Source organism: Triticum aestivum, chromosome 2D (genome assembly GCF_018294505.1).
Source record: "Triticum aestivum cultivar Chinese Spring chromosome 2D, IWGSC CS RefSeq v2.1, whole genome shotgun sequence".
Lineage (NCBI taxonomy): Eukaryota > Viridiplantae > Streptophyta > Magnoliopsida > Poales > Poaceae > Triticum > Triticum aestivum.
Window position 1 is genome coordinate 594,907,913 of NC_057799.1, and position 26,103 is coordinate 594,934,015.

General features: G+C 40.6%; 1 protein-coding gene across 4 annotated transcripts; it reads right to left on the reverse strand.

Moving 5' to 3' along the window:
* Nucleotides 1–928: 928 nt before the first annotated feature.
* LOC123054801 (mediator of RNA polymerase II transcription subunit 13) lies at nt 929–18,201 on the reverse strand. Of its 4 annotated transcripts, none has more exons than XM_044478652.1 (23): nt 17,795–18,201; nt 16,657–16,753; nt 15,174–15,247; nt 14,921–15,060; nt 14,741–14,827; nt 14,558–14,645; nt 14,384–14,467; nt 13,547–13,624; nt 13,378–13,457; nt 12,490–12,568; nt 11,938–12,246; nt 11,783–11,869; nt 10,335–10,575; nt 9,048–9,254; nt 7,086–8,390; nt 6,756–7,005; nt 6,551–6,632; nt 6,373–6,460; nt 5,972–6,050; nt 4,460–4,755; nt 2,542–3,583; nt 2,072–2,443; nt 929–1,827 (listed from the first exon to the last, which is right to left on the reverse strand). In XM_044478652.1, the coding sequence occupies exons 2-23, from the start codon at nt 16,678–16,680 to the stop codon at nt 1,196–1,198; spliced, it is 5,724 nt and encodes a 1,907-aa protein (XP_044334587.1). In that variant the 5' UTR covers nt 16,681–16,753; nt 17,795–18,201; the 3' UTR covers nt 929–1,195. The 4 variants fall into 4 exon arrangements, with proteins under 4 accessions (XP_044334587.1, XP_044334588.1, XP_044334586.1 ...); XM_044478653.1 differs by having other exon boundaries at nt 10,335–10,572; nt 16,657–16,765; XM_044478651.1 differs by having other exon boundaries at nt 16,657–16,765.
* Nucleotides 18,202–26,103: the final 7,902 nt, after the last annotated feature.

The following is a 26,103-nucleotide window of genomic DNA, read 5'->3' on the forward strand; positions in this document are numbered from 1 at the left end:
AATCAATGACATAAGATTTAGATGTGCAATATTTAGAGCACATCTAGACGTGCTTTAGCAAAACTGTTCTCTTTATTGCTTTGCAAACAAAATTCTTTCTCCAGCCGAGGTGAGGGTCGGTTAAAAAAAGGGATTATCACTGGTTTGAAAAAAAAACTGATAAGTGACACACACATGACACGAACACACGGCAACTCCGAATGGTTTTTATGACAAGTTTAGTGATAGAGGATGGCAAGTTTTTTGTCAAGCATTAGAACTTTTTTTTCGGATGGCAAGTTTCAATTTTTTGGTAATTTACTTTTTTCTTTTCGGATGGCAACTTTAGTTGTAAAGAACATCATGGCCGGAGTGCTTCATGCCACACGTGTGGCATTTATCATTTGGGAGTAAAAAACGATAGCAAAGGAAAATATCTCAATGGAAGAGGCGGAAACAAAACCAACAAATTCCCCTCTAATAATAGAGGAGCACGTGTGACACTTATCATTTGGGGTTAAAAACGATAGCAAGGGGCATATCTCAATGAAAGAGGCTGAAACAAAACCAACAAATTCCGCTCTAATAATAGAGAAGCATGTATCCTTTATAATGCCAAATCAACATCAATTGACCCATATTTTAACTATAAACTTGATCAGACTTTAACAAGTTTGAATAAGACAAGATTTATAGGTCATCTAAACCCAAATAGAAGAGGTAACATTATTCAACACAAAAACTAATATCCGTACTTTCGAATGTATTTTCTTCTTACTGTGATTTATAACAAAAAAAGGTACACATATTTTTTGTCAAAAAAAGCACATGCATCCAAAATTTGGAACCGAGCAATTTCTTTAGACGTAATTAAACCGCCTTCTGACACACAAAAATGCGGCCTTGCGAACAAAAAAGGTGCCAGCAGCAACCTGAAACCTCAAGCCGATGAACACCAAATACCACTGAGTTACCAGTTCAACAATGTTACAACGATTACAGGGAGAGGTATTGCTAAGCACTTAATTACATACATCCTCAACCCAAGAAATTAGCATTCTTGCTATCAAAGCAAAACCGGGGCTCATCAACGCGCCCTCCACCTACCTACCTAATCTAGATACAGAGACAGGCACTTGGGTTTAAGCAGCATCTAGCCCTTGTTTTTCCTGTGTAAAACAGCTAGTTTCAATCATGTGAATTAGCTATCACCTCTCTAAGCTAAATCTCCCTTCTCCGTTAGCTGAGAGAGATGTCGATCGGCATAGTGGAGAAGTCTCCTCAACCTCAGAACCATGTCACAGTGGAAGGGGAGAGCACTGCGCCTTTCCGGGTAGACCGGGCTTACCGTCATCCACGAAAGGGCATGGAGCTCGGCGGCCACCGCTTCCAACACATTGTGCATGTCCATTTCGTAATCACGGGCTGATGTTTCATGGGTGATGTTCCTTGCCTGCTTGCTCATGGTGCTGCCACCAACCCCTCTGCTCATCTTCTCTTGGACAGTGGGGGTGCTGCCTCCGTAGTAATCGATGATGCTAACAGAGAGAACAGAGTGCCTGTCCTCTTTGGTGAGTTGGGCGGCATTCTTTCTTACTGGTGGGACAGCTTTGGAGACGACATAACCCATTGCCAAGGGAGTTGCTGTCCCTTTGCTGTGCAATAGGTGGGCAAGTGGTGGGGATTCCGATGTAAGGCACATTGGAAGCTGTAATGTCGCAGGGGAAAGATATCGCATACTTGGTGATGGAACCAGAAGATACGATGCAGACATTGACCCGATGGACTTGACTGGGGCAAACCCATCTAAGTAACTAGAAGACCCAGTGCTGCTTTGATTCCCTTCACCTGTAAGCGACGGGAAAAAGAACATTAGTAAATATGATCCGTCCTTGACTATGGATTTCCTTAAAAGCATGACCCTTTGCTTGATTGGCACACTTAGCACGATCAAGATTTAAAACAAATAATCATATAATGTGTTTGTATATGATGAGGTCATTTAGTGATGATCATTTACTTAAAAAATCGCCACATTAAATAAGTAACTTGTAGGTGGAGATAATAACATCAACATACACACAGTACTTACCGGAAGTAGGTCTGGTCGCCATCAGATCCGCTTGGCATGCCAGATGCAATGAGCTATCTTGCGAAACTGCAACTAAACTGATGCTACGAACCAAGTGCAATGAACCCCTTGAACTGTCCATTCCAGTTTGTTCCACTAGGATCTGCTTTTTGTTGCCTGACTGACCTTTCGTGAAGCTAGATTTTGAATGAGGGCTGTATAACGTACTAGGTGAGGAAGGCATGTTTCTGTCCTGGATTAAGCCCATATCTTGTTGCTGGAGTGTTGGTCCATTAGAATTTGATGGAATACCATCAGGTATAGATCGTCGTAGCTGCACAGGCCACTTCTTTACCTCGTTACCACCGAAAGAGTATATTGCTTTTTGCCATTCTGCATAAGCAATACATAGACATTACAAACACATAAATAAGGCACATTATGGCCTATCAAATGAAATGAACAGAGTTAATGGTCAGATTGATTAGTACCCTGGATTTCAAGTTCAAGGAAACCTCCAATACGGGTTATTATTACATCTCTTGATCTCGTATTGCTAGCTTCTGGTGAAGACGACATTATTTGACAACCCTGCTGCAGAATTTGAATGAATAGGCTCTGGAGAACTTTAGTGTCTTGGCGGCTACTAATACCACCAAAAGGAAATATTAAGCTGTCTAATAACTCTCCTCTAGAATCTGTCCAGATGCATACTAACCATCGCCAGTCCTCGGTCCAGCCATAACAGCAATGAAGACTTGTAGCACTGTCATTCTCAGACCCTTCAAGTGGCGGGCTTGCTCCACTATCAGTGCCACCTGAAATTGAGCTGTAAGCCCTACTGCTACTTGCATCAGCTCCAAATCTTGAAGATTCCATCATATCACTGTAATCAGCAGTCCCAGGCTCTGCCAGAATGAAAAGCGGCTCAAAGGCATACTTCCTGTCATCCTGAGCACATAATTCTGGGATTTTGCTTGGATCAGGCAATCCTACAGCACGGCCAGGTTGCCATGAGTTGTCCCATGATACTGACCTCATGGATGCATCAAACTCTGTTTCTCTAGAGAGAGTTTGTCCAGACATCCGAGGAACTAGACACTCTTTCCAAAGGGTAGGACCAGGAGATGCAGTGTGCATCATCGTCGACTGAGGCCTACTCATATAAGTAGGTGACTGGAACATGTCACTCGTAGAAACAAACCGTGGGATCCGTCGAGCCTTATTATACACAGTGAAAGCTATGTCCTTGAAAGCAGCCAGCTCATTTGGTTTATGGAGTCTCAGTAAAGTTTCAACAGTAACAATCTGCAAGACAAGCTTCGGTATACTGAACCCAGAGAGCATTACAACATTGGATGCTGATGCTTCATCAGCAGAAGCACTGCCGTCTAGAGCTTTGGCAACCTGAGTATACAGGAATGATTTCCTTTCTCTCTCTGACGATAAGATAGACCCAAGGGCAACAGAACTTTCTACCAGTGCCTGTAGGACCGCAGATGGTTCAGGAAATGGGCAGACCACATAAATTACCTGCGTACATAATGGACCGTGGGTGTTAAAATAGAGTAGCATTGCGGTCCTGGGAAAAATACCAACTTAAAGTTTAGTTTTGTTGCACATCATTCCTTCAGGCAAAGCATGAAAGAAATATCAATTCATCCACCTAGAGGCCATAGTGCATCTAATTGAATGATTAGAAGTTCCGCACATGTGATCTTTTTTTGTAAATACAAGTGAACAGAAATGAAATGTTTGATCATTTCTGCATCCAAAAAACTTAAAAATTGGGTTAAGATATACTCCCTCCGTATCAAAATATAAGACGCCTTTTGGCACTATGATAGTGTCGAAAAACGTTTCATATTTTGATAGAGGGAGCATCTCCAAAAGAATTGGTGACGTATATATGTGAAGTGTACTCCAATAGTGGCATTTATTAGTAACAAGTGCAGAATAATAATGGCATCCTACAAAAGTTGTTAGAAGAGGAATAATGATATTTTCCATGACAAGAGCCTCAGTTGGATCAAGAAAATAGGAAAGCTGTATTTAGACAGATTCGGAATGACAGAAGTAACATGTCTACAAAGTAACAAACCATATCTGATTAAAGAAACATCCTACACTAAGTTGACTACTAATGTGTATTTTTCGTTTTGCAATTCCTTTTGTGCAAGTATGTATAAGAATATTTATTTCAGTGGGCTTCTCTGTGCTTGTTCTCGCAAAAAAGAAAAGGAAAAAGAAACACTGATCAGAGAAGACCAAATAATGAGAAGAATACAAGAATATAAACCATGCAGAGTATCATCACAGGACAATACAAGAAGTGAGACACGCGGCTATTGTTTTGGAAGTCCCTTGGATCAAAAAAGTGGAGAAGGAAGAAAAGGTAAAAGGCCTTACAGTGCAAGGTATGTTACTGCTCTCTTTCTGATTTGTTGAAATGTTTACGGTAAGCTTTATATCCTTAATTATCCTTGCCAGAGATGATACGAAGCTTTTCACACTCCAACTTTTTGAAAGAGCTTGAAAGTATTCAGTTACTGAACTGATAGAAACTGAGTGGCTGCCCCTAGTCTTCAATTGATCAGGACACTCAACGAGAACAAGTCCTGAAGGCAGATATTTTCCAGGAGAATGTTCTATTTGCCCCCCACTGTGTTGTGGCAAATGAGTACCCAGTTTGCAAACTTCATAAACTATAAGAATGCAAAATAGATAAAAGTAAGGAATAAACTTTGAAACACAATGAACTAGAATAATTATATGGAGATTATGAGATTGCTAAACTATGACTAACTGACAAGTCACCCCAGTAATGACAAACCATTGTTATATTCTTTTGGTTGTTTATATCTATTACAATGATGTGATCAAATAGAAAGAAATCAATTGTATTACAACCATGACGCCATATAACTTGTTAACGTGTTAAATTAAAAGCAGTGATTGGCTGTAAATATTGCCTCTTTTGAACTGAACGTATAACTGGCAACAAATAGTAAATACAGAGTTAGAAAAGGTGGCATTAGGCTTAAATCTCTATATATCAACACATGTCTGATTGTCATAACGCCAACAAAGTGAACCAATGCTGTTTATTGGATTCATAGACACTTTGCAGGCACAAGTATCAATAGCTAACAAGATTTTAAGTTTATGAACTAGGGTCCTATCTTAACGGGTGGGGAGAACTACAAACATACAGTCAGACACATTAATACTACATAACGGTAGAATATAATGGAACATATAGCCCCTACTTCATCTGCAGCTAGTTAGAACTTGTACTTTTTATTTGGTGCAAGATTGGGAGTGATCCCGTGTTTGCATGGGACATGTATGGATCCATGCACGCTATCGTTCAACCTTGCCATAAATATAAGTTGTAAGATTTAACTTATGGGTTTAATTGCATTTGGATCTCACATGTTAAGTTCACATCCCCTGACCAGGCAATGTGGGACTATCCACTGGGTTGGATTGCATTTAAATACAAAATTTTAAATTATCAATCTTAACCAAAAAATCTAGGACCATCCTTGCATACGTGTGCAACTTCTCATAAGCCACAACTGTGCTCAATCCTCGACTTGGGCTGGGTGGAGAGTTGAGAGTTCTGAAATCTCATGTCAAGAGTTTTGGAGTTTGGACAAGCCCCTCCATTTGACCCAAAACAGCTGGTTATTTTCCATAGTTCTTTTCAATTTTCTCTATATTGTTCAATTGAATATATTTTCTCGGCACTGACTTGTAACCAGACGAAGGGATGCATACATTATAATAAAAACAGCACAACTCAAGCGGGTGGAAATTATCTCATTACCACCAAATCCTTGTTAGGTCTAAGTAATAATTGTGCATCACAACTGACAACCAAAGAAAAACTGAAGAAGCAACGTTATAGACACTTACTTGTTCCAAGCTGCATGAAGAAATCAGTAGCTGCAGAAGTAAGCATATCAATATCGGGGCACAGCGCGTAGTAAGTAACCTGAAAGAGCGAACAAATGAGAAATTTATGAGTCCCAAAACTACAAAAACTCTTTCCAGAGTAACCGAAACAAAGAAACGCGTAGTAATCTAGATTCTAGAATGGCTACAGAACTTAGGGCCAATTTGCGGTTGTGTCGTTTTGTGTTATTTCCTGATATGGAATACTTACACCACAAAAAATATTTACCAATGCTATTAACAAGTTGCTTTTATGGATCCAGAACGACACTAAAGTTATACTTTCAGGTAGTTGATATATCAAAAGGTAATAAAAATCTATAGTGGGCTATATGCCACCACAGTGCCAAACTATGCCTTACAGGCTTGGCCGAAGCATAAGGTTCCAAAGGAGCCTTCTCCCACAATTTGAGGCAATTAGCAGAGGTCTTTAACCAATCATCCTGGTAACTGCAATTTCAATACTTACATCAGTAACTCACGCAGACAATTAAATGTTAGTTCATTTAATAATCATTTTCAGGGGAACAAGTCTGCTACCCAACAAGAAGAGATGGCGAAGGGAGGACAGCGATGGTTGGTCTAACACGGTGATATCCCTTATGATGCTCTTCTGAAGTGCCTGCATTGAAATTCAATCTCCTCTAAGATGAATCATGACTTTCTCCTTCTGGCAATATTATATTTGGCGAAGGGAGTAATAAAGAAGTTGAAGACAGGTTGAGAGATGTGGCAACAGGAATACCTCGATCATTGCTAGATTGGGGTGGGCTCATTGCATCTCCACCAATGGGTATAGAATTTGAAGTATCTCGAATATCACCAGTAGTATAATGGAAAGAGTATGCATCTCCCATCGCAGCAGATTCTGCTATATTACTTCGACCCCTGCACCAATCAATTACTGATAATGGACCATCCATGTTTGCAAACGCAGTTTTAAGAGCTGATTTTATATCCGATTGCAACAAGCCAATCATGGATGATTCTGAAACCTGTATCCAGAAAAAGACATGGAGAAATGATGTGTGGATAAGTACAAGTGGCAAGAGAAAACAGAGCAGCAGATTTTTACCTCTGCGGAAAGTGGATCAACTAAATCAACACCAGCGCAATCCTTGGAATGACATGTTCCTAGTAGTCCACCACAGCCAGCATGAACCATAGAAGGATCACAAGAAAATCCACGTCTCCTCTGCTCATCCAAGGAAAGCCAGAAAAAAGAACCATCTCCATCATCCATATCAAGTGCGATATCAACAAATGAAGTAGATTGCTGAACTAGCAGAGCCATGGCACTGAGAAGTTCCACAATAGGTTGCCTTTGTACAGATGGGCTTGTGCCAGTAAATGTTTTAGCGGACAAAGAATCAAGGGGTTTTGCCCCTTTAGGTACCACAACAGACCTCCAAACTCCCACGTTTTCTAATTGGGACCTATCATACATGTCATGGTCAACATCACTAGACAGCCTAGCTGGTATACTTTCTTTCCTTTTCATCTCATATTTGGGAACAAGACCCGAGTTACTACTGCTCTCTGTCTGCATAGCACTGGACAAGGCACTTTTTAACTCAGCAGATGCTTTGGTTCGCAGAGACACTAGTGTATGCCTTATTCTGCACATGGCAGCCTGAAATGTGATGCATTCAATTTCAGTTGCAAGTGCGGTCTTCATAGATAGGAGGAAATACCCAACATTAAGCATGCTATCACTCTTCTTTTGTATAGTCAGAGAAGAGCTAAATGAAGTTTCACCAGAAACAGGTCTTGATGTTTCTCCCTTGCATGATTGTTCGTCTGCATTGTTTAAGCTCTTTTCACTCTCATTTTTCCTACCTTGCACAAGTGTGTATAAGCTTGATCGACCAACATCACGTGAAAGATTAGCTGGTGTTAGTTTATCAGACTTCTCAGACTTGTCTCCTGCAGACTCAACTTTCGAACTTTGTGTGACATCATACGAATAAACTCTTGAGCTAAAACCGCAACTCCCTCTTTTTTTCGATCCGGGCAAGTAGGGATTTGTAAACAGTGTCGCCGGTGTCTCGCAACTGGAAATTTCAACAGCTGCATATTCTGGTGCAAATGTGAGTGTAGCTTCAGCTCTGGTGAGAAAATCAGATCTACTAGATGATAATACTAAGGACTGGGACCCTGCAGGTGATGCAATTTCTTTGAGAGGCTCCTGAACTTTAGAAGCAACATCCTGAATAGGTGACATCGTTTGGTGGTTAAATGCCTCCATAGATGTGAAACCAACAGGAGAAAGTCTTTGTTCAGGTATATCCATAGCTACGGATGGACTATCTATGAATGGCATGTCTCCATATTCCGAAGCAGGGCTTACTAAAGCATGTGATTCAGCAGTACCTGGAGGCTACATAAAATGTAATATCAGGATTATAGGTAGCAGGCAAGTCAGAAAGAAGTGATCCTACAACACAAATATCATCACCATACAGTTTTCTACTTGCATGTCCAGAAAAGTTAGTATGTTATTTACATTTAAAGAAGGTTCTGCAGTGTACTCATTGTTTAGATCCAACAAGCAGAGAATTCCACATTTCATAGCTAAGTAGACAGGGTAGAAGGTTAAAAGGGATTATTTCACAAGCTCTTGGTGATATCATAAGCAACATGTTTCAAGGCATGAAATATGTGTGATTCAATAAATGGTCCTTGATTACAATCTAAAAACTCAACAAAGCAGAAGTGAAGTAATTGGCTACAATCTAGAAACTTAAACAAGCAGCGGTGACAGTAGCGACCTTTTGTAAAAAAAATGCACAGCATTGCAGGAGCATGAAATGCAACGAAGAAGTCAATACAATATATTAAGTTGCAGAATACAACTAGTGATCTATTTAATTGAATTAAATATTTCAATAGTACTACGGATTCCTATCATTGTCATATGCATAATGACTTCATCATTATCACAGAGCTTCTCATACATGACCAAGTATAGTCACTCTAAATATTATAACCTTGTTTCATCTATAAGTAACTACTACGAGGATGATAGGGTACCTACCTCACCAAAATCTAACTCATCCCCTTGAAAGAAGTCACTAAAATCTCCAAACTCCGAGAGAAGTATATTGATGTCCATCACAACCCCCTCTTCACCCCAGCCCCAAGAACATCCCCCCTGACCATTTGTGCCTTGCATGTTTTCCCTAACTTCTTTGCCAGCATGAGAAGAATCTTCTGTTATTTCAGAACGAGAGCGCTTGGATACCTGATTGAACGAATACAAAACATCAAGACTTCTTCAGCACAACGCTAACGTAGACTGGTACAGCAGTAGTGTGATTGTGCACTAATAATGCTATCAAGCATTAACATAGTGAAATGAGTTAATAACACAAACAGTGTAACATGTATATATGGAGATTATTCACCAGAATAGAACTTCATGCAGAGGTAATGTGGCAAGAAAATTTGGTGTTGTGATAGTTTTAGCATCAACAGATTGGTATTTGCTCACAAATTAAACACAATTACACAAATACTTCTATGCACAAGATGGCATGAACTGTATAGCATGTGTTCTTCCATGTAATGAAATTTCTGCCACCATTCAATTGTCAGTTTCTATCCAGATTTTGTTCCATTTTATCATCATTAATGCTTAGATTACTTGCTACATAAAGTATTATGCACTTCCAAAAAGAAACTATGCACATATTTGTTGAGCAAGTCATATTCCCCTGGCTTCTATTTCACATGCAAGCATCACTGAAGAGTGAAGATGACAAAATATTTTATGCACTAGTATACATACTTAGTTTTCTGTAGGAAAAAAGGATGCGGCTACTCACAGCTGATCATTGTTTTACTTAAACATAATCCATTTACACAAAAATTGACCATATCTCATACTCCCTCTGTTCCAAAACATAAGGAGTATTAGTTCTTTCAAAAGTCACATTTGTATCACTAGATCCATCATGAAAAGTATTTTCATATTTTTTTATTGTAGATGTCGATATTTTATTCTATAATCTTGGTCAAACTTACACAAGTTTGACTTGCACGAAAATCAATACACCTTATATTCTGGAACGAAGGGAGTATTTCACACCTATAGCTAATTAGAGGTAAGTCGATAAACATGTTTGTGTGTCAATAGTGGCATAACAGTCATCTGTTAGTCACAAGAATGATGAAGCAAAGCATGATACTACCACTACAAGTTAGCTACTGAGAAGCGGAAAATGTAGTGTTGTACTAACAAACATATTAAAATGTAACTTTTGAGAAAAAACTAATTCATTATGGTATAAGTTTGTAAATTGAGAGGAAATCAACACATTACCATCTTGCTACCAGCAATGTCATTGTTCAATGGCAGATCAGACTGATGGCACGCTGTAGAGTCAGCATCTGCCAAAAGATCACCACCTTTAGCAGCAACTGCATGCTCACTCCCATTAGAAGTGCTACTGACACTACTGATACTACTAGCCATGCCGTTGGAGTTGTTATTCCTTTGTCTTCTTAGTCTTAAAAAATTAGAGTTCACACCAAGTCCGCGTGAAGATCCAAAGAAAGAGCTGCTAACAGATCAAAATAATTAATGCAGGAGAAATTAGACAAACCAAATTTGCAATCATGATGTATTAAAAGAAGTACTAAAAAAATATCATGTAATGACACAGATTAATTTTATTTGCAGCCAGAGATTATGATCCATGGGCCCGATTGAATCAATGTAGTTCTTGCAAGTAACTTTTGGGTATAATTAACCATGGCAACAAAACGTTTTATACTGCATAGAGACTCCGGATGTGCTGCATAGATGGTTGTCCTTAACAAAGAGTTAGTGCAGCTTAGCACAGTTCCACAACCGCAAACTGAGCCTTAGTAACTTCAACTTTTTTGGGTAAAATTAGTTGCCAATTCTTCTAGGTCTTCCCTTTTTGTGGGAATGAAGCAGTAGAGAGTCCTGATTACAAAATAGTAAGTGCCTTTAAAACAACATTTACGGCCTGTTCGGTTGGAAGACAAAATTTTGCAACAATGTGCCACACTTTTCTTAGCCAAATTGGACAAGTGTCTCGTAGCCACAGCTTAGGCATGCCAAAAATAATAAGCTAGGTCCTAAGGCATCATAAGCACATACATTGTGGCATGGTAGGCTAGGTTATGGCTCCACTTTTCTTGGCCACAAGCCTGTTAGGCAAAAATATTTGGCATACTAGGACACTGTTAGGCATCAACAGAAACGGTCCTTGGTGCTGTTTTTTCTCCAGTTCACAAGAAGATCTGGCCCTTGAATGAGAGCAAGCCAGAAAGGAGTTACTGTAAGAAACGTGGGGACATGATATTACAATTTACAGCATGGTGGTAGGCAACATACTTATGTTCCAATTATTTTATCCTAGTTCTGAAGAAATGATAGATTTTGCATGCTCGGCAACTTTAATTTCTAAGTTCTAAAAAATGACAGGATTTACCTAGCTGTTCTATGTCCACACCTAGCTCAGAAAGTTGGAGGGTGTTTCTATGTCTAACATAATGAAAAAATAATCCGAGTTTCATGTATTCCTCTTAAGACAAATATTTTCTTGTTATCTTTTAGATCGTGTATTCCACTATTTAGTTCTTAGTATAGGATAACATCAAAACAGCATATCAATGCTGTTCTTAACATTTTACAGAGTTCCTTGTCGATAACAGCATCTGAAGTTGGTCTCCAACGTTTTGACTTATGAGCTGTTCCAGGTAGTCAATGATAGAAAAAACCATGTATGCAAGACTGACCTGTTCCGGAAGTAAGAAGACGGAGAGAAGTTCCAAAATGGCCAAGCCTCCCATGATGAACTACCCATCCAGTCCTGTGACCACATTCTGCAGGCAACATAATTTAAACCATGCACGCTCCAAGCATAACAAGATCATTAGAGCAAGACTATTACCTTTTACTAGAAAAGCGAACAAATGCCTGATGGACCATAGGTACCATAACAGCCTCAGGTGGGTAAATAAATGTCCTTTCAAGAACTGGAAGGCCATCAGCAGATTCTAACTTTTTCTGCCCATAATCACCTACATGAGGTTCCTTCACTGAATCAAATTCTTCCTTAATCTGATTATTTTCCGATTCAGAAATTTTGTCAGTTGAGGCAGGTGGAAAGCCAAGGGCAACTTCAACATAGTAACTTTGACCTCTCAGCTGGCAGATGGTGGGTTGAGTAAAACCTGGTAGATTAGGTGCCGATAATTTGCTGAAATGTTTACACAAAGTTAACATGAGAACTAAGTATCATAATGAACTGCTCTGCATATGAATATCCTTAAAAGAAACACAAGATCTCACTGACAGGTGAGATAACACCCAAGAGGTGCAAGCAGGTCTAAGTGTCTAACTCATCAGTGAGAGGTCATATCAACAGGCATAGAATGCCAAAAAAAAAGAACAGCTTAGCATATAAGTCGATTTGAGTATTGACTTTTGAGTTCAGAAATACCTTGAATATACTTGTATTGCGAGGTCACTCGGGCAACAGCCGACAAGCCTACCCAGCATTCCGCTAGGAGCAACAATAACTGCAACATTCAATGAAACAGATCATGAATTTGAATATGCATGATATAACAAATAACTTTCATCCAAAAAGGCATAAAACAAAATTTACATAAACGATGAAGAAACTGGCAAAAGCAAAGTTACAAATCAAAGTTATCATGAGCTTGGTCACAGAAATAGAATGCACAGTGAACTTAGTTTAACTATTTAGAGAACTATTTTATATTCAAGCCTGATTCAAGACACAACTCCAAGAACATAAACCACTATATGGCTGTGCTTCTGCCCATTTTGTCAACATCATAGCACACAGGCTAAGAGAAATACAGAACTATCACCAGTAGCGGCATGATTACTTAGAAGGGTCTAATTATCGAACTAAACCAATGCAGTCCTGTTTTTTAACTATTTCCAGTAAGGGGGTCCCTTCAGATAACAGTATGATACAAAAGGATCGTCGATTAAAGTCAAAAAATGGAAAACTAATAAAAATGTATGACATAAGCTAGCATACCGCCTCTGGTGAAGTTCTATTTGTAAAGGTGAAATTTCAAAAACACTGTACCCCACTCTAAATGAGATGCACTTGTTATCTTTTAATCCATCTTATAAAGAACTAACTGTAAGATAAAACAATGGGCAGACCCTATTTGTAAATCAGACGTCCTAAGGACTTCTGTAAATTCCCCTATCACAAGAAAATCATGTCAGATCAGAACTGTGAATAGCACAAATATATTATCCTTTTGCAGCAAATACGACAGTAGATTTTCTAAGGACGCCAATACAGCAAGATGTGTAGAGATGGAATTAGTGAATGAAACGGTACCTGGAAGACCTTCACCAACAGAACGGGGACTGTGTGTGAGAACTTTCTCTATATCATCACTAGAAAGGTTTCGCATATATCTAATAGAATAAACCATTTAAAGTAAGACTTCTGGCACTAAATAAACTGAAGAAGGCCAACGATATGATGGAACAAAAAAAGAACTGACCTTGCAGATATAATAACATGCACAAAGATTGCTTCCTCAGTGGCCGCAAAGACAAATTCTACTGTAGGTTGTGCTCTCCTATAACACAACGATAACAAAAATAAATGGAATGGAAATCAAGAAAAGTGAAGTTATCCTTGGAAGAACAAAAGGGGGAAAAATGAAACTACATGGCCACCCATATCTGTATCCTCAATGTCACACTGACATTATTTATTTCACCCGTCAGATCAAAGAGAGATGATTGTGAGCCTGTAATGGATTGTAGCATTATAGCAACTTGATATGGATTTCTGCTTCATTATCCAATGACTAGAAGTGAAGAAAGGTCAGCTTACTGACTCATCTTGACAGTTATCTAAAATATGTCAGAGGATACGAATTCATGCAGGCCCCACTCCGATGCTCGTATACAAGATAAATGGCCAACAAGTATCCGAATATTATCATTACATTCTCGCCATCACATAAAGGTTGGCAAAAAAAGGCATGCGGTTATTCTCGAAACCACTTTGGCGGAAAGAATAAAGAATCTATTAAGTTGAAACCCCATGTTTAGAATTAGGTTACAATTGTTTAAACAAAGTTTTTTTATCACTAGGTGGACAGGGGCCTTTTCATTTCTTCAAACACAAGAACAATGGCAAACTTCACTTTATCCCAATATATACCATACACTATCTATTGTAGTGGACGACATTGGAACTTTAACAGACACGTTATCTGTGTTACTTTAGCAGACACATTGCATAAGTTGCTGAGCAAAAAGTGTAAAAAAAACTAGTTAACAAAGAATGAAAAATGAATAGATAAAGGCATAGCAACTTAGTCACAAACCTAAAGCTGTTTTGATTTCTTGTAGGGGGGTTGTATTTTGTAAATACATCACCAAATCTTGCATAGGAAAGCCCTCTTAGTGCTCTGTACAAGAGAAATTGTCAGATTTAAAATTCATCTACTAGACAACAAATTATAAATTACAGATTCATACTATAACAAGTATAATGATACCTCTCCAAAGAATTTCTTAAGGCCTGACATAATGCAGCTGCAACCTCTTCCGAGTTGCCTGGAGCCACCCATAAACCACTTGAAACAACTGCAAAACAGAATAAGCAGTAGAAACAAGCAAATAAATAAGCAAACTAGACAGTCTAAAACTCCATGCAATAACAAATATCAACAATAATCAACCTCTTAATTTAGCTACAGCGGGCTGGGTCATTTCAGGTACTGACGAGTGGCGGCCAGAAAGAAACAACCAGAGCTTGATCTTCTCATCTGTCATTGTTACAAAAAAAATTGGCATAAATAAGCATAGGCTTGACTTAGGTAGAAAGAAAGATGGATGCAGGTAGTGGACATAATTATTACCAGGGTTATGCTCTCCTTGAGATGGATCCCAAGGGCCAACAAAGGAATTTGTCCAAGTACTTAGGAGACCTTCACTCTGTAAGCGAAGATACGCTGACAGCACAGTGCTATTAAGAGCATCTTTCTGCTCGGCTTTTGAACTGGATGAGGAACAGGGATCACAAAAAACACATGCATTAGAACAAAAATAACAAGTGGCGACAAGCAACTAGAAGACAGCACAAAAGCGGCATATGGAGGGTACAATTAACACCTTCTATCAGAAGTAGCACTGTAATCTGGTTCAACAGGAAGAAACTGAAACCATGATACAGTCTGAAGCTCCCCCTGCAAGCACGAAATATACACATAAGAATAAACCAAAGAAAGTCTATCTGAAGAATCTACAAACTAATTCCATAGCAGGCTGTGGCAGACCAAGTAGGTAAAAAAATGTCTCACTTTCCGTACTCTAAAGCTCTAGGCTCTGCCAGAAACCTGGAGATATGAAATGGAACATCATTCTCAGTTTGGAAGTGTGACGGGTAATGCCTCTCCTGTGCTGTAGTTTGTGATGTGTGAGGAGGGTGGTTCAATAGCTCTCCAAACTTTTGAAGCAATCAGTTTCAATTTCTACTTCTACTTCTACTTCATCAAAAGAAAAAAAAATACAAACCATTGCAGGAATTGGAAAAAAAACAAAAGGACATTTGTAAGCCGCAAAGATAGCAGTGAGAAATAACCTGTGGAAGATCCAACAAAAAATGCCCCAGGCACAACTATTCTACCTATTGGGCAAACCGTTAAAGCATCTACAGACCATAAGCAGAACCTCAGATACCCTATTAAGGATTAAACTTTACGTTACAGGTTTCTACTTAACGACTGGAAAATGAAAATGGTGCAGCGCTGTCAAAGGAGCACCCAAGGAAACTCGAAAAGGCCTCAATTCTCTTATTATTTTAGTTGCTTGGAAAAATTGACAACACCGGAGTGATTGTGTTTTCAATGGAGCAAGTCCAAGCTTCATGATGGTGCTGCAAGCTGCGGCAAATGAGTGCTCTATATGGTGTTCTGCTGGGGCATCGGGGCTGAGAGAGTTGTTTGTTGGGTCGCTTGCCCTGGAAGTGTAACACTGTCTTTGTAGTCTCGTCATCTCATTGAGGCGTGTGGCGAGAACTCTGTAGTTTCTTTCAGGGTGTGCTGGGTGTTGTTGGCTGTCGGGTGAGGGGGGTCTCCCTCTTCCTTGTACTATTTTCTTTCTTAATTAAATGATGTGCAGCTCTCGTGTGGAAAACAAATGGAGCGAAGATTCAAACAGTTGCCATACTACATTTTGTTCCCTTTTTCACATCATCATCATGGTTGGTATAGAACAAAACTCGTTTGCAAATGATGATACTCCGTCCATTCCTTTTTATTAGGTGTCATTTTTGTACACGGTAACCAAGGCACTGATTTGAGGATAATTTGGGACTGAAATGCCCCTGGTTACAATGTAGGTTAGAGGGGTAATTATCGGCAGCTAATTAATGATCCTCTGATTCAGGACGGCTGGAATTGGCATCAACAGGGGTAAAAAGGAAATACACCTAATAAAAAGGATGGAGGAAGTATAACGCATGGAGAACTTGCAAGTTGCAATAACAGAAACACTAGAGACTTTACATTTCGCAGTACAATGAAATACAATAAAACAAATTATGGGGCCACAATTCAACAGAACACGCGGGGAGGGGGGGTAAGGTCTAACTTACAATTTTGAAAATGTTGGTCCACATATTCAGTGTAGAAGACAAGGATACTGCTTTATAAAATCATCAGTGTTCATGCCTCTACAGTAGAAGGTGAAACCTGCAACATGGCCTGCTGCTTGTCATACAAAGAGTACTGGGAAAAAAACATTTATAGAACAGCTGAACAAATGAAGAAAATACATGAAAGAAATGGGATCACACAAATGTTATCCGTAAATAGTGGGATTCTATGGTTGTCACTCTTAATTCCAGATCAGAATAAAAGATATGATAATTGAACAATACTACAACAATGGGAATCTATCATTGTTATTTTAAATTCCACAACATCCTACACTGCAGAGACAAAACTATTCAACGCTGAAATAAAATGTTTAGGACTCCCACACACTGTCACATCAATAAAGCACCGATGAGGTAGGATCTTTAGTTTCCATGTTTACAAGTAAAAGAAATGGTATTCTGCCATTCTAGTTCCAAAGCCCCTCATAGACAAATGAAGCAAGAAATTTCTATTTGTAAGGTTAAAAAAACACAGTCCAATTGCTTTCATTGACGGTTGCAGTTAACATATTCAAGCTCCCTACTCCTTGCGACATTATAGGGTAACCGACACGCGCGGCACAGGGAACAACCTACAGAATGCCGAACTCCCTACTCCTTGTGGCATTTCACACGATGCTTATCCTTGTAGAGGCCTACGATGCATAAACACGTCAAATCAATGACAGGCGCGATCTTCCATCACCCGTTACCCACTTACCCTAACGGCAGAATCTGCTACACCATCTCCTTACCCGACACCCCACCATCTAAACACGGCAGAAACCCGTACTGCGGCCATGGGCGGCGGATCAATGTACACTGGCACAGCCAAAAATTATGGAGGTCAGCTTGTGATCAGGATGACTGAAAGCTCATTCAAGGACCAATGTCTAAGGTCAGAGCGTGAGATAGTTCAGGAGCGCAAATTACTTGATCGAATGCCCCCACATTACTATGTCAAACGCCTAACATAACATTCAAGCGAGACTAGGGTTCTAGGGTTCGTGAGTGAACGAACGGGGGACGAGATCAGAGAAGAGGGCGGGCTCCGGGCCGGTGGAGAGGAGAGGAGTGCTCTGCCAAGGACGCTCACCTTGAGTCGCCGCTGTCGCCGCCCCTGGTCGCGGCCGGCGTCGCGCGGAGCTCGCCCTCGGTGGTGCGTGAGAGCGGAGAAGTGAGGGGGGGATGCGGCCGGGGACCAGAGGAAGCAGGGGCGCCTGGGCCTTGTTCTCCGTCGCCGCCGGTCGCCGCCGGCGTCGGCTGGACGGGCGGGGGCGGAGGGCGGGGCGTACGGCGAAGTCGGGAGACGAACGCGCCCGGCTGCTTCCGTTGGGTTCACTGGGACAGGGGCAACCAGGTAATTGCGGGTTGCAGCGAGGGAGTGGGGGACGGGTGTCAGGGAGCCGGCGGTGGCGTTGGCGGCTTCGGGCACCGGAGGCGCGGCGGCGTGGGCGTTCGATGGGGGATCAGTTGAATCAGATCTGTGATGGGGTCGGCTCGGGTCAGTTTACTGGAGCGCCTCGCCACCGGCGACCAAATTCGTTGTTTTGACCCTTTTCGACCAGTTCAGTCAGATCTGACTTTGGTTCGTCAAATTTTCGGTAGCTGATCTTTTTCCTATCGCCATTGCCTAGGGTAGCTCCGTCAGGGTCTTTGACTCTAGGACTTACATGTGTCGTCACGTCTGTTTAGTATGAAAATGCATACAATTATTATAGGGGAATGCATGCAACGGTAGGGTAACATAACCTGCCGCCAAGGACCATAGTAATAGGGTATTTTCCACACCAAACGAGCATGACGGAGCAAGTAAGTCTTATCGTCACAGACCCAGAGGTAGGTTGTGCTATCCTACCACCGACGCCAATGACTGTAGGAAAATAGTCAGATCTTGAAATTTTTATGAACCAAGGTTAGATCTGGTTGAACTTTTCGAAAAGTGTCAAAACAGCGAAATCGGCCGCCACCGGCCTCACCACATAACACAATGCACCTAAAAAAATACTCTTAACACATAGTAAGAGCATCTTCATCAGTGTATGGAGACAAGGCTTGTAGGTTCTGTGCAGTGGTTTTCCGGTGCTTGTCGTTGGTTCGAGCTGATCTTCATGGGCGCTACGTACGTAGCTTCCCGCAAAATCATTTTCAGGGGATACCTAACACGATTTTGCAATACCGAATTTTACCGGATCTGCTAGAGATGCTCTAATTTTTCCTCGAGAAACCCCTAGGAGCACTGATTTTTTATATAGATAGATGAAGGAGGGAAAGGCATATTTATTACAAGGAGGCACTCATTTTTCAAGGAAAAACCACACACGTAGATAGAAAAGGTAAGAGTTACACGTGCCAGAAGCGAGGAATACCGCTCGGAAGCCCGATTCCTATCTTCTTCCAGCCATCAAACTTGTTCAATTCGTTTTCTTGAGATCTGGATTAAAAGTTAAAAACACATCAGGCGATGCCCTCGGTGGGCATCCCCTCCCCCCAACGCCTAGTGGTGTTGCTTGATGCCCTCCACTTCATAGTGAGTTACTAGACCATGATGGCGCGCGTTGCTGCGTCTGTTTATTTTTACAATATAATGGTAGGAATTCTTTACATATATGGATACATTGAACATGAAAATTAAATTTGTATGAACTATCCCCTATGTTAATCATAGTTAAAATGTAGCTTGATCAATTTACAATGCACCGACGATAATCAAAGGGGTAGTTTAGTCTATTTGCAATGAGGTAGAGCGGCTAAAACGAGTTTTTTTCTTAGGTCTTCAAGTTGGATCGATCTTAAGCTTCTGGTTCATTGAGTTTTCAATAAGGCCGTTTGATGGTAAAATATGTGTGCTGGGGGCCTATAAATTCCATAATATTTTTTGAAATAAAAGAGGGTGTGGCCCGTTCGATTTCCATTAAAGAAAGCATAAAGTCTATAGCCTTTATATGATTGAAGAGGTGGAGAAATATAATATACAAGAAAACATAAGAGTAATATTTTTCTCAGGTGCTTGATTAGCTGAGATCGTCAATGGCACTACATATTAGGTTGAAGAGATGTTCCTAAATTGCAAAGCTAGAAAATACAACACACTAAAAGCTTCACAGACCTTTGAAAAAAGTGCAATCTGTAATTCATCATTTTGCAATAATCAACACACAAGCAATTCATACATAAAAATGAGAGAATATAAGTAATGACAGCCTAGGAAAGTACTGGAAAGATGATTATAGAACATGTTGAGGCCAGAGAAAGCAGTTGTAGCACTGCGTGTACTGGGGGTCATCGCAGTGCCAAACATGATATCCTAGGAAAGTACTTGAAAGAAGATTATAGAACATGGTGAGGCCGGAGAAAACCGTTGTAGCAGTGCGCTTACTCTAGAGCAGCCAAATGGTGTGAAATCTAAATCAACAAGTTTGTTTACACATAACAATGGCGTATGTGCATCTGCTTCATAAGGAGCAACAATATAATCTTCAATACCTGCATTGCATATTGCATGTTCTATAACAATATACATAATCAAACCAAACAAATGCTCTCTATTCTCCTAAAATTTACTTTATAATGGCGGTAATCGGTTGGTAACATTTTCATAGAATTTTCATAGGTTAGTTCATAAGCTATTTTAGTGGATAAATATTGATAACCCTTATAGCAACACAAGAATTGCCAACTGCTTCATGTTCACTGGCACACTCAAGATTTTCCTTTTGTAACCTAAATGATTGCATGATTTGGATCCAGTAACACCATGGAACAAAAATAAATGCATCGGAATAGCAATAGGTAGCTCCTGTGCACCTCAAACGATCCACCTGTTGTTAGCATATCTAAATAACCTCAATTAGTATTAACCTGGAGATTTAATTTGAAAGCATTAGAGAGGAAGATGTAAGTTGGAAGTTACAGGCCATGAATTTTCAGATGTGAAACAATCCCCTATATCTAGTGTTAATCCCATTTTTTTTAACAATCCGAAAACAAGTATCAAACATTTGATGCACTAACAGTGATAGTTTGTTCCCCCGATGGAACAATGATAGTCTCTTGATATATACAGTAATAATTAGAGAAAAGAGGTACATAGATAATTACAATTCTGCAAGCGTCTGCTATAGAATGTGAATCGTTGGCAGCAATCCTACAAGACACCTCGTACCATCAAGTATAACATTGAAGCAGTTACATTTATAGGCACTCGGGAACAACAACATGATACCAGTTCCACATGGATGGATATGCACGAGAGGGAGGATGAAATAATGTTCGGATCGGACCTGCTGCGAGTTGGCGACAAGGGTGTGGGAGAAGATCCTCGTGCGGAAGCCGCCGCCGTCGCCGCCTCTCATCATCTCCACCGAGCAAGTCACCGCAGCCGCCACTGCGGCCTCATGCCCACCATGGTTGCTGCCTCTCCACAGGTTCATCAGGGAAGATGAGCTCGGATCCATCACAACAAATAGCATCTGCACTGAGGGAGTAGAAAAAATAGAATCAATAAAGATCAGATTCAGACTAGAGGGAGAAAGAATTGGGAGAGTAGGGAGAGGAAGGAGCGGAGAAGATGAAGTTTGAGGCATGCCGAAGTGACGAAAGGGCATGCAATTACCCACCACACCATTAATGCCTGGCTTGTTTTCTTATTCGGGATCTTGCTTTTCATGGTTCTCATGCATCTCTGCAACTCGTGATTTTCGCGAGAGAACCAAATCCAGGTTGGTGAAGATCACAATTTGGGCTGGCACGGTTATTTAAGTTCTTGAAGTACTTGGAAGGTTTGTTTTAAATTGTCAACGAACAAATATTTTTTAACAGGATTTTATTATGCGTTAGTAAATAGTAAGATGAAGAAAAATGCGATATACTAGCTACAATAGCGCCTAAGGACCCAAAAATTTCTCGAATAGGAATTCTAGGATTTCATTCTTTTATCGCATTGGGATGTTTTGAATTTGAATAGACCAACTATTCAGGTGCGGGAAAGGGCGCACGTTGTCGGCCCACTACAGGGCAAGATGTCCAAGCTGCGCAACGGCCACTACTAGGCGGTAGAATTGGCCCGCCTACGCGAGTTGCATCATCTCTAAGGGGGTGCAATCATGGGCACGACTATGTCTCACTCATTGCAAGCCAATAGTTGGCCTCGCCTCAGGGATCCGGTTAGTGTGATGGCCTAGTACCTTCCGTCGGGCCGACGTCATGCACGTTTTTTTACTTTTGTTTATTTATATTTTGAAATTCTTGATTATATGTTGTGATTGAATTTAAAACATGCGATTTTTCAATACATATATATTAAAAAACTAAAATTTATAAAGAAGAAATCAAAACCAGTGATTTAAAAAATGTTACACATTGTATACAAAATGCTAGCGTAGTTTTAGAAAATGTTGATACCGCTAAATAAATGTTTGCCAGAAAAATGCCAATCATATATTTTAAAAAATGTTCTTGATGTATACAAAAAATGTACAACATGTAGAAAGAAAAGTAGACATTAAAACATATGTTGAAAAAAATGTTAATCATGTATTCTAAAATATTAAACATATATAAATAAATGTTACTGATGTATACAGAAAATGTTGAACATACATGAAAAAGAATTAATAATGTATCATAAAGTATTAAATATCTCTAAAAAAGCTACTGATGTATACAAAAAAATTGTAAAACACACATGAAAATATAGAGATCAAAACATATATTTGAAAAATGTTAAACATGTTTAAAAAATATTACGGACAAATACTAAAAATTTACAATTTTGTACAAAAATGTAGACATTAAACATATTTTAGAAAATAATCATGATTTAAGAAAAATATTGAATATATATAGTGAAAATGTTTCAAATGTATACGAAAAATATAACATGGTGCGTGAATAAGGCAGGCAGGTGTTAAAAAAAAGAAAAAAGGATGAAAACCGAAAAGAGAAAAAGTAAACCAAAAAAAGGTAAACAGAAAACAAACAAGTAATACCGAAGAAAGTCCAATAAATAACTTGGTACAACAATGGAAAACCGAAAAATAAAAAACAGAAATAAAATTAGCACTACAGTGTTGGGCCGGCCCATAGCGCCCACCCGTAGGCGATTCCTATCCGGGCGAGACATAGCCGAAATCACTAATTGAGGAGTACTCCTTGCAAAGATAACTCCAATTCCCCTTGTTGCGACAAGTGACGCACATGCAGCGCGCCACTTGTCGCAACCGGGGAGTTTTCCCTTTTTTCGTAGATCCGTTTATTCAAAATGTTTATCTCTCAAACCGTGCGTTCAAATCTCGAACCGCTTTCATCGTTGGATTCCTCGCGTCGAGATCTTCAAAACTAGATCCCATGTTGATAGGTTTTGATGATCTTTTTTTTTCACACAAAAACTGGACGAAAAAACCGAACCGGGAGTATGGGTTTTTTCCTTTTTCGAAAGAGGCACGCCCGTGCCTCTCACGAAATCACAACCGTGCCTCTCGCGAAAGCAAAACCGTGACTCTCACGGAAAGAAAAAAAGAGAAAATGCGTTTTTTTCGTTTCCGAGGAGGCACGGCCGTGACTCTCGTGAAAGCACAACCGTGCCTCTTGCGGAAGCAAAACCGTGACTCGCGAAAGGGAAAAAAACAAAAAACGCGTTTTTTCCCTTTCCGAGAGGCACGGCCGTGACTCTCGCGAAAGCACAACCATGCCTCTCTCAGAAGCAAAACCGTGACTCTCGCGGAAAAAAAACAAAAAACGCTTTTTTCCGTTTTCAAGAGGCACGGCCGTGACCCTCGCGGAAGAAAAACCGTGACTCTCGCGAAAGAAAAAAAAAACAAAAAACGCGTTTTTTTCCATTTTCGAGAGGCACGGTCGTGACTCTTACGAAAGCAAAAAAAACGTGTTTTTCGCGTAAAAAAAAGTTTTTTTTCAAAAAAAATTTGATTGAAAAGCTAAGAAAGACCGGTGGAAAACCAAAACGTCGAAAAAACCGTTTAAAAAGCCGAAAACGCGTGCGAAAAAAAAAACAAAATCCGGAGGAAGCATCCAAAGCGCGACACGTGACGAATGGCTGAGAGCGCGTCAAGTGACGTTGATCGTTGCAAGGCTCCCGAAGGAGCACTCATTAACTAGTTGCTCCCGAAACATAGCTGCCGTGCGGCCACCGCCGGTGGTCGCCAGAGCTCCGGCAGGTTACGGCCCGGAGCCCGGGAACATGCCTAATCGAGGTGCAGGCACGGTAAATTAGTCCCTCGCAGTGACCCGACCGAAACGTTTAATTTTCGGCTGATCAGTATGCTCCCCGATATCAAGGGAAGACCAATTCGTCTCCCAGATCGTCAGTGCCACTATGGCGTGGATTCGGGCAGTAAAATTTCCGAGACTATGAATGGTTTCTTCCGCCGCAACGATCAAATAGCATCTGCGCTCGTACGCGCAGGGCCGTCTGAGCTACAAGAGCGCCGTGGCCTCGACCAGCGTGCATTTGGTCGCGAGATCACATCACCTGATCATCTGCTCCAATTAAGCTAGACGATCATGAGGTCGGGTCTCATTCTTAGGCGCTAAATGATAACAAACTAAAATCTCTACTCCTTCCGATCACTCCCCTCTCTCATGCGTGGACCGGCTGGTGCAGGTACATGCATCGTCCTTTCTGGTGCTTAGTTGTACTAACCGTGACTATCAAGTACCACTGGCCGGCCAGGCATGCACCACCACGCACGCCATTGCCGTGGCATGTTCTTCGATCCGGTTGGATTAGATTATGGATTTGAGGCCACAGAGTAGACCCTGAGTTTCATTGTGCTTTCTAGCTAATTAATGGGAAAAGGAAACACTTTTTCTTAATGTTGTATACACTTTGCAGTTTGCTACTATTAAAGTTGAGACATTTATTTTAGGACGTGGAAGTTGTATATATGCACTGCGGTGTCAGCCACATGTTCCCATATGCCACACCACGATGTTAGCATGATGTCTGGAGTCATCATTTGCGTTTGCAAAGTATGTACCCACTACGTATAATAAGTAAACGTATTATAACAAATAAACAACTCATGGCGACGACCTGGTCAAGTGCGTACTTAGCGTGGGTACTTGGACACGAGCATCTAGGGCCGGGGCAGATGACAAAGCTCGATTTGCTGCATTCCATGATTAGTTAATTAGTTAGCGAAATTAACGATGAACCAATCGAATCCCCTAATATTGTAGAATATTGGCCTAGAAGCCTTCATATAAATATTCCTGCAATATTATTTCATTCCCATGCTGATTCTCTACTTTCTAGTAGTAGTGTAAGATCGGAAAAAGGAATCTCTGATAGGTGGGAGGATAATAAATCGTCCTATTAGGTAGGCTAATCATTTTGGGAGCTAATCATTTTTCGTCAAACAAGGGGCTATTTAAAGACGTGCACAATTTCAATTGTGTACCTGATCAACTTAATCATGCGTGCAGTTCAACCACAACAGATTCAGTCGTGGTAGTTTACATGAAAAGAACAATAGAAATTTGCCATGTGTATATGTCAACCACCAATTAAATTTAACCATACAACAAATCAGCAATGAGGAAAGCAAGTTCCTCAATTATCTGCTGCCTATATTTTCTATGTTTCGTTCAATGCATTACTAAAGAAAGGGCGTGGCTAGACGTAAGTCGCCTAACTTTCAAATTCAGGTCAATCGACCATTTTCAACCGTACATTGAAGATTCAACGCATCTTGCTTTCTTATTCCTTCAGCTCGCCTTCTTCTTTCTTCTTCCAGACCTCGCCCCTCCCCCCCCCCCCCCCCCCCCCGGTCTTTCACCGCCCCCGGCCATCCCTCTAGCCCCTCCCCCCCTCGCATCCAGTTTTTCTCTGGCGAAGCCCCACCCCCGCCCCACTGCCACCACCGTCCGCCCCCGCCCCCACCCTAAACCCTAATATAGATAATGGGTTGATGACTGCGAGCCCCTTCCTTCTCCTCCTCCCCCCCTCCGGCCTTCCTCTGGCGAATTTCTACGGGAATCTCAAAATCGACTGACCCATTAGCTAAAGCCAGTCGATTAACGTTTACCTAATGTGGTAAAGAAAATATCTCCTTCGCAAGAGATAAACTGTTCTTAGAGATGGTTGTATCCTCTGCCATTTTTCTCAATGCCCTCGTAGAGATGAATTGTTCTCTCCGTGTATCTAAATAAAGTTTTCGATTTTTTATCCAATAATTAACTCTCGACTCCACCTCCATAGCCGTAGCACTCGACTTTTCTGAAGAAACAGGTAATGTATTACAATTGGTCAGATTCCTCAAAAAGAAAAAAACGGCTTACTATCTGAACAGAATAAAATCATCAATCAGCACATAAATCATACATTATTGTCAAACTAATCGTTCTGTGAGTATATTATGGAGGCTAAGCTCGATATGCTATACA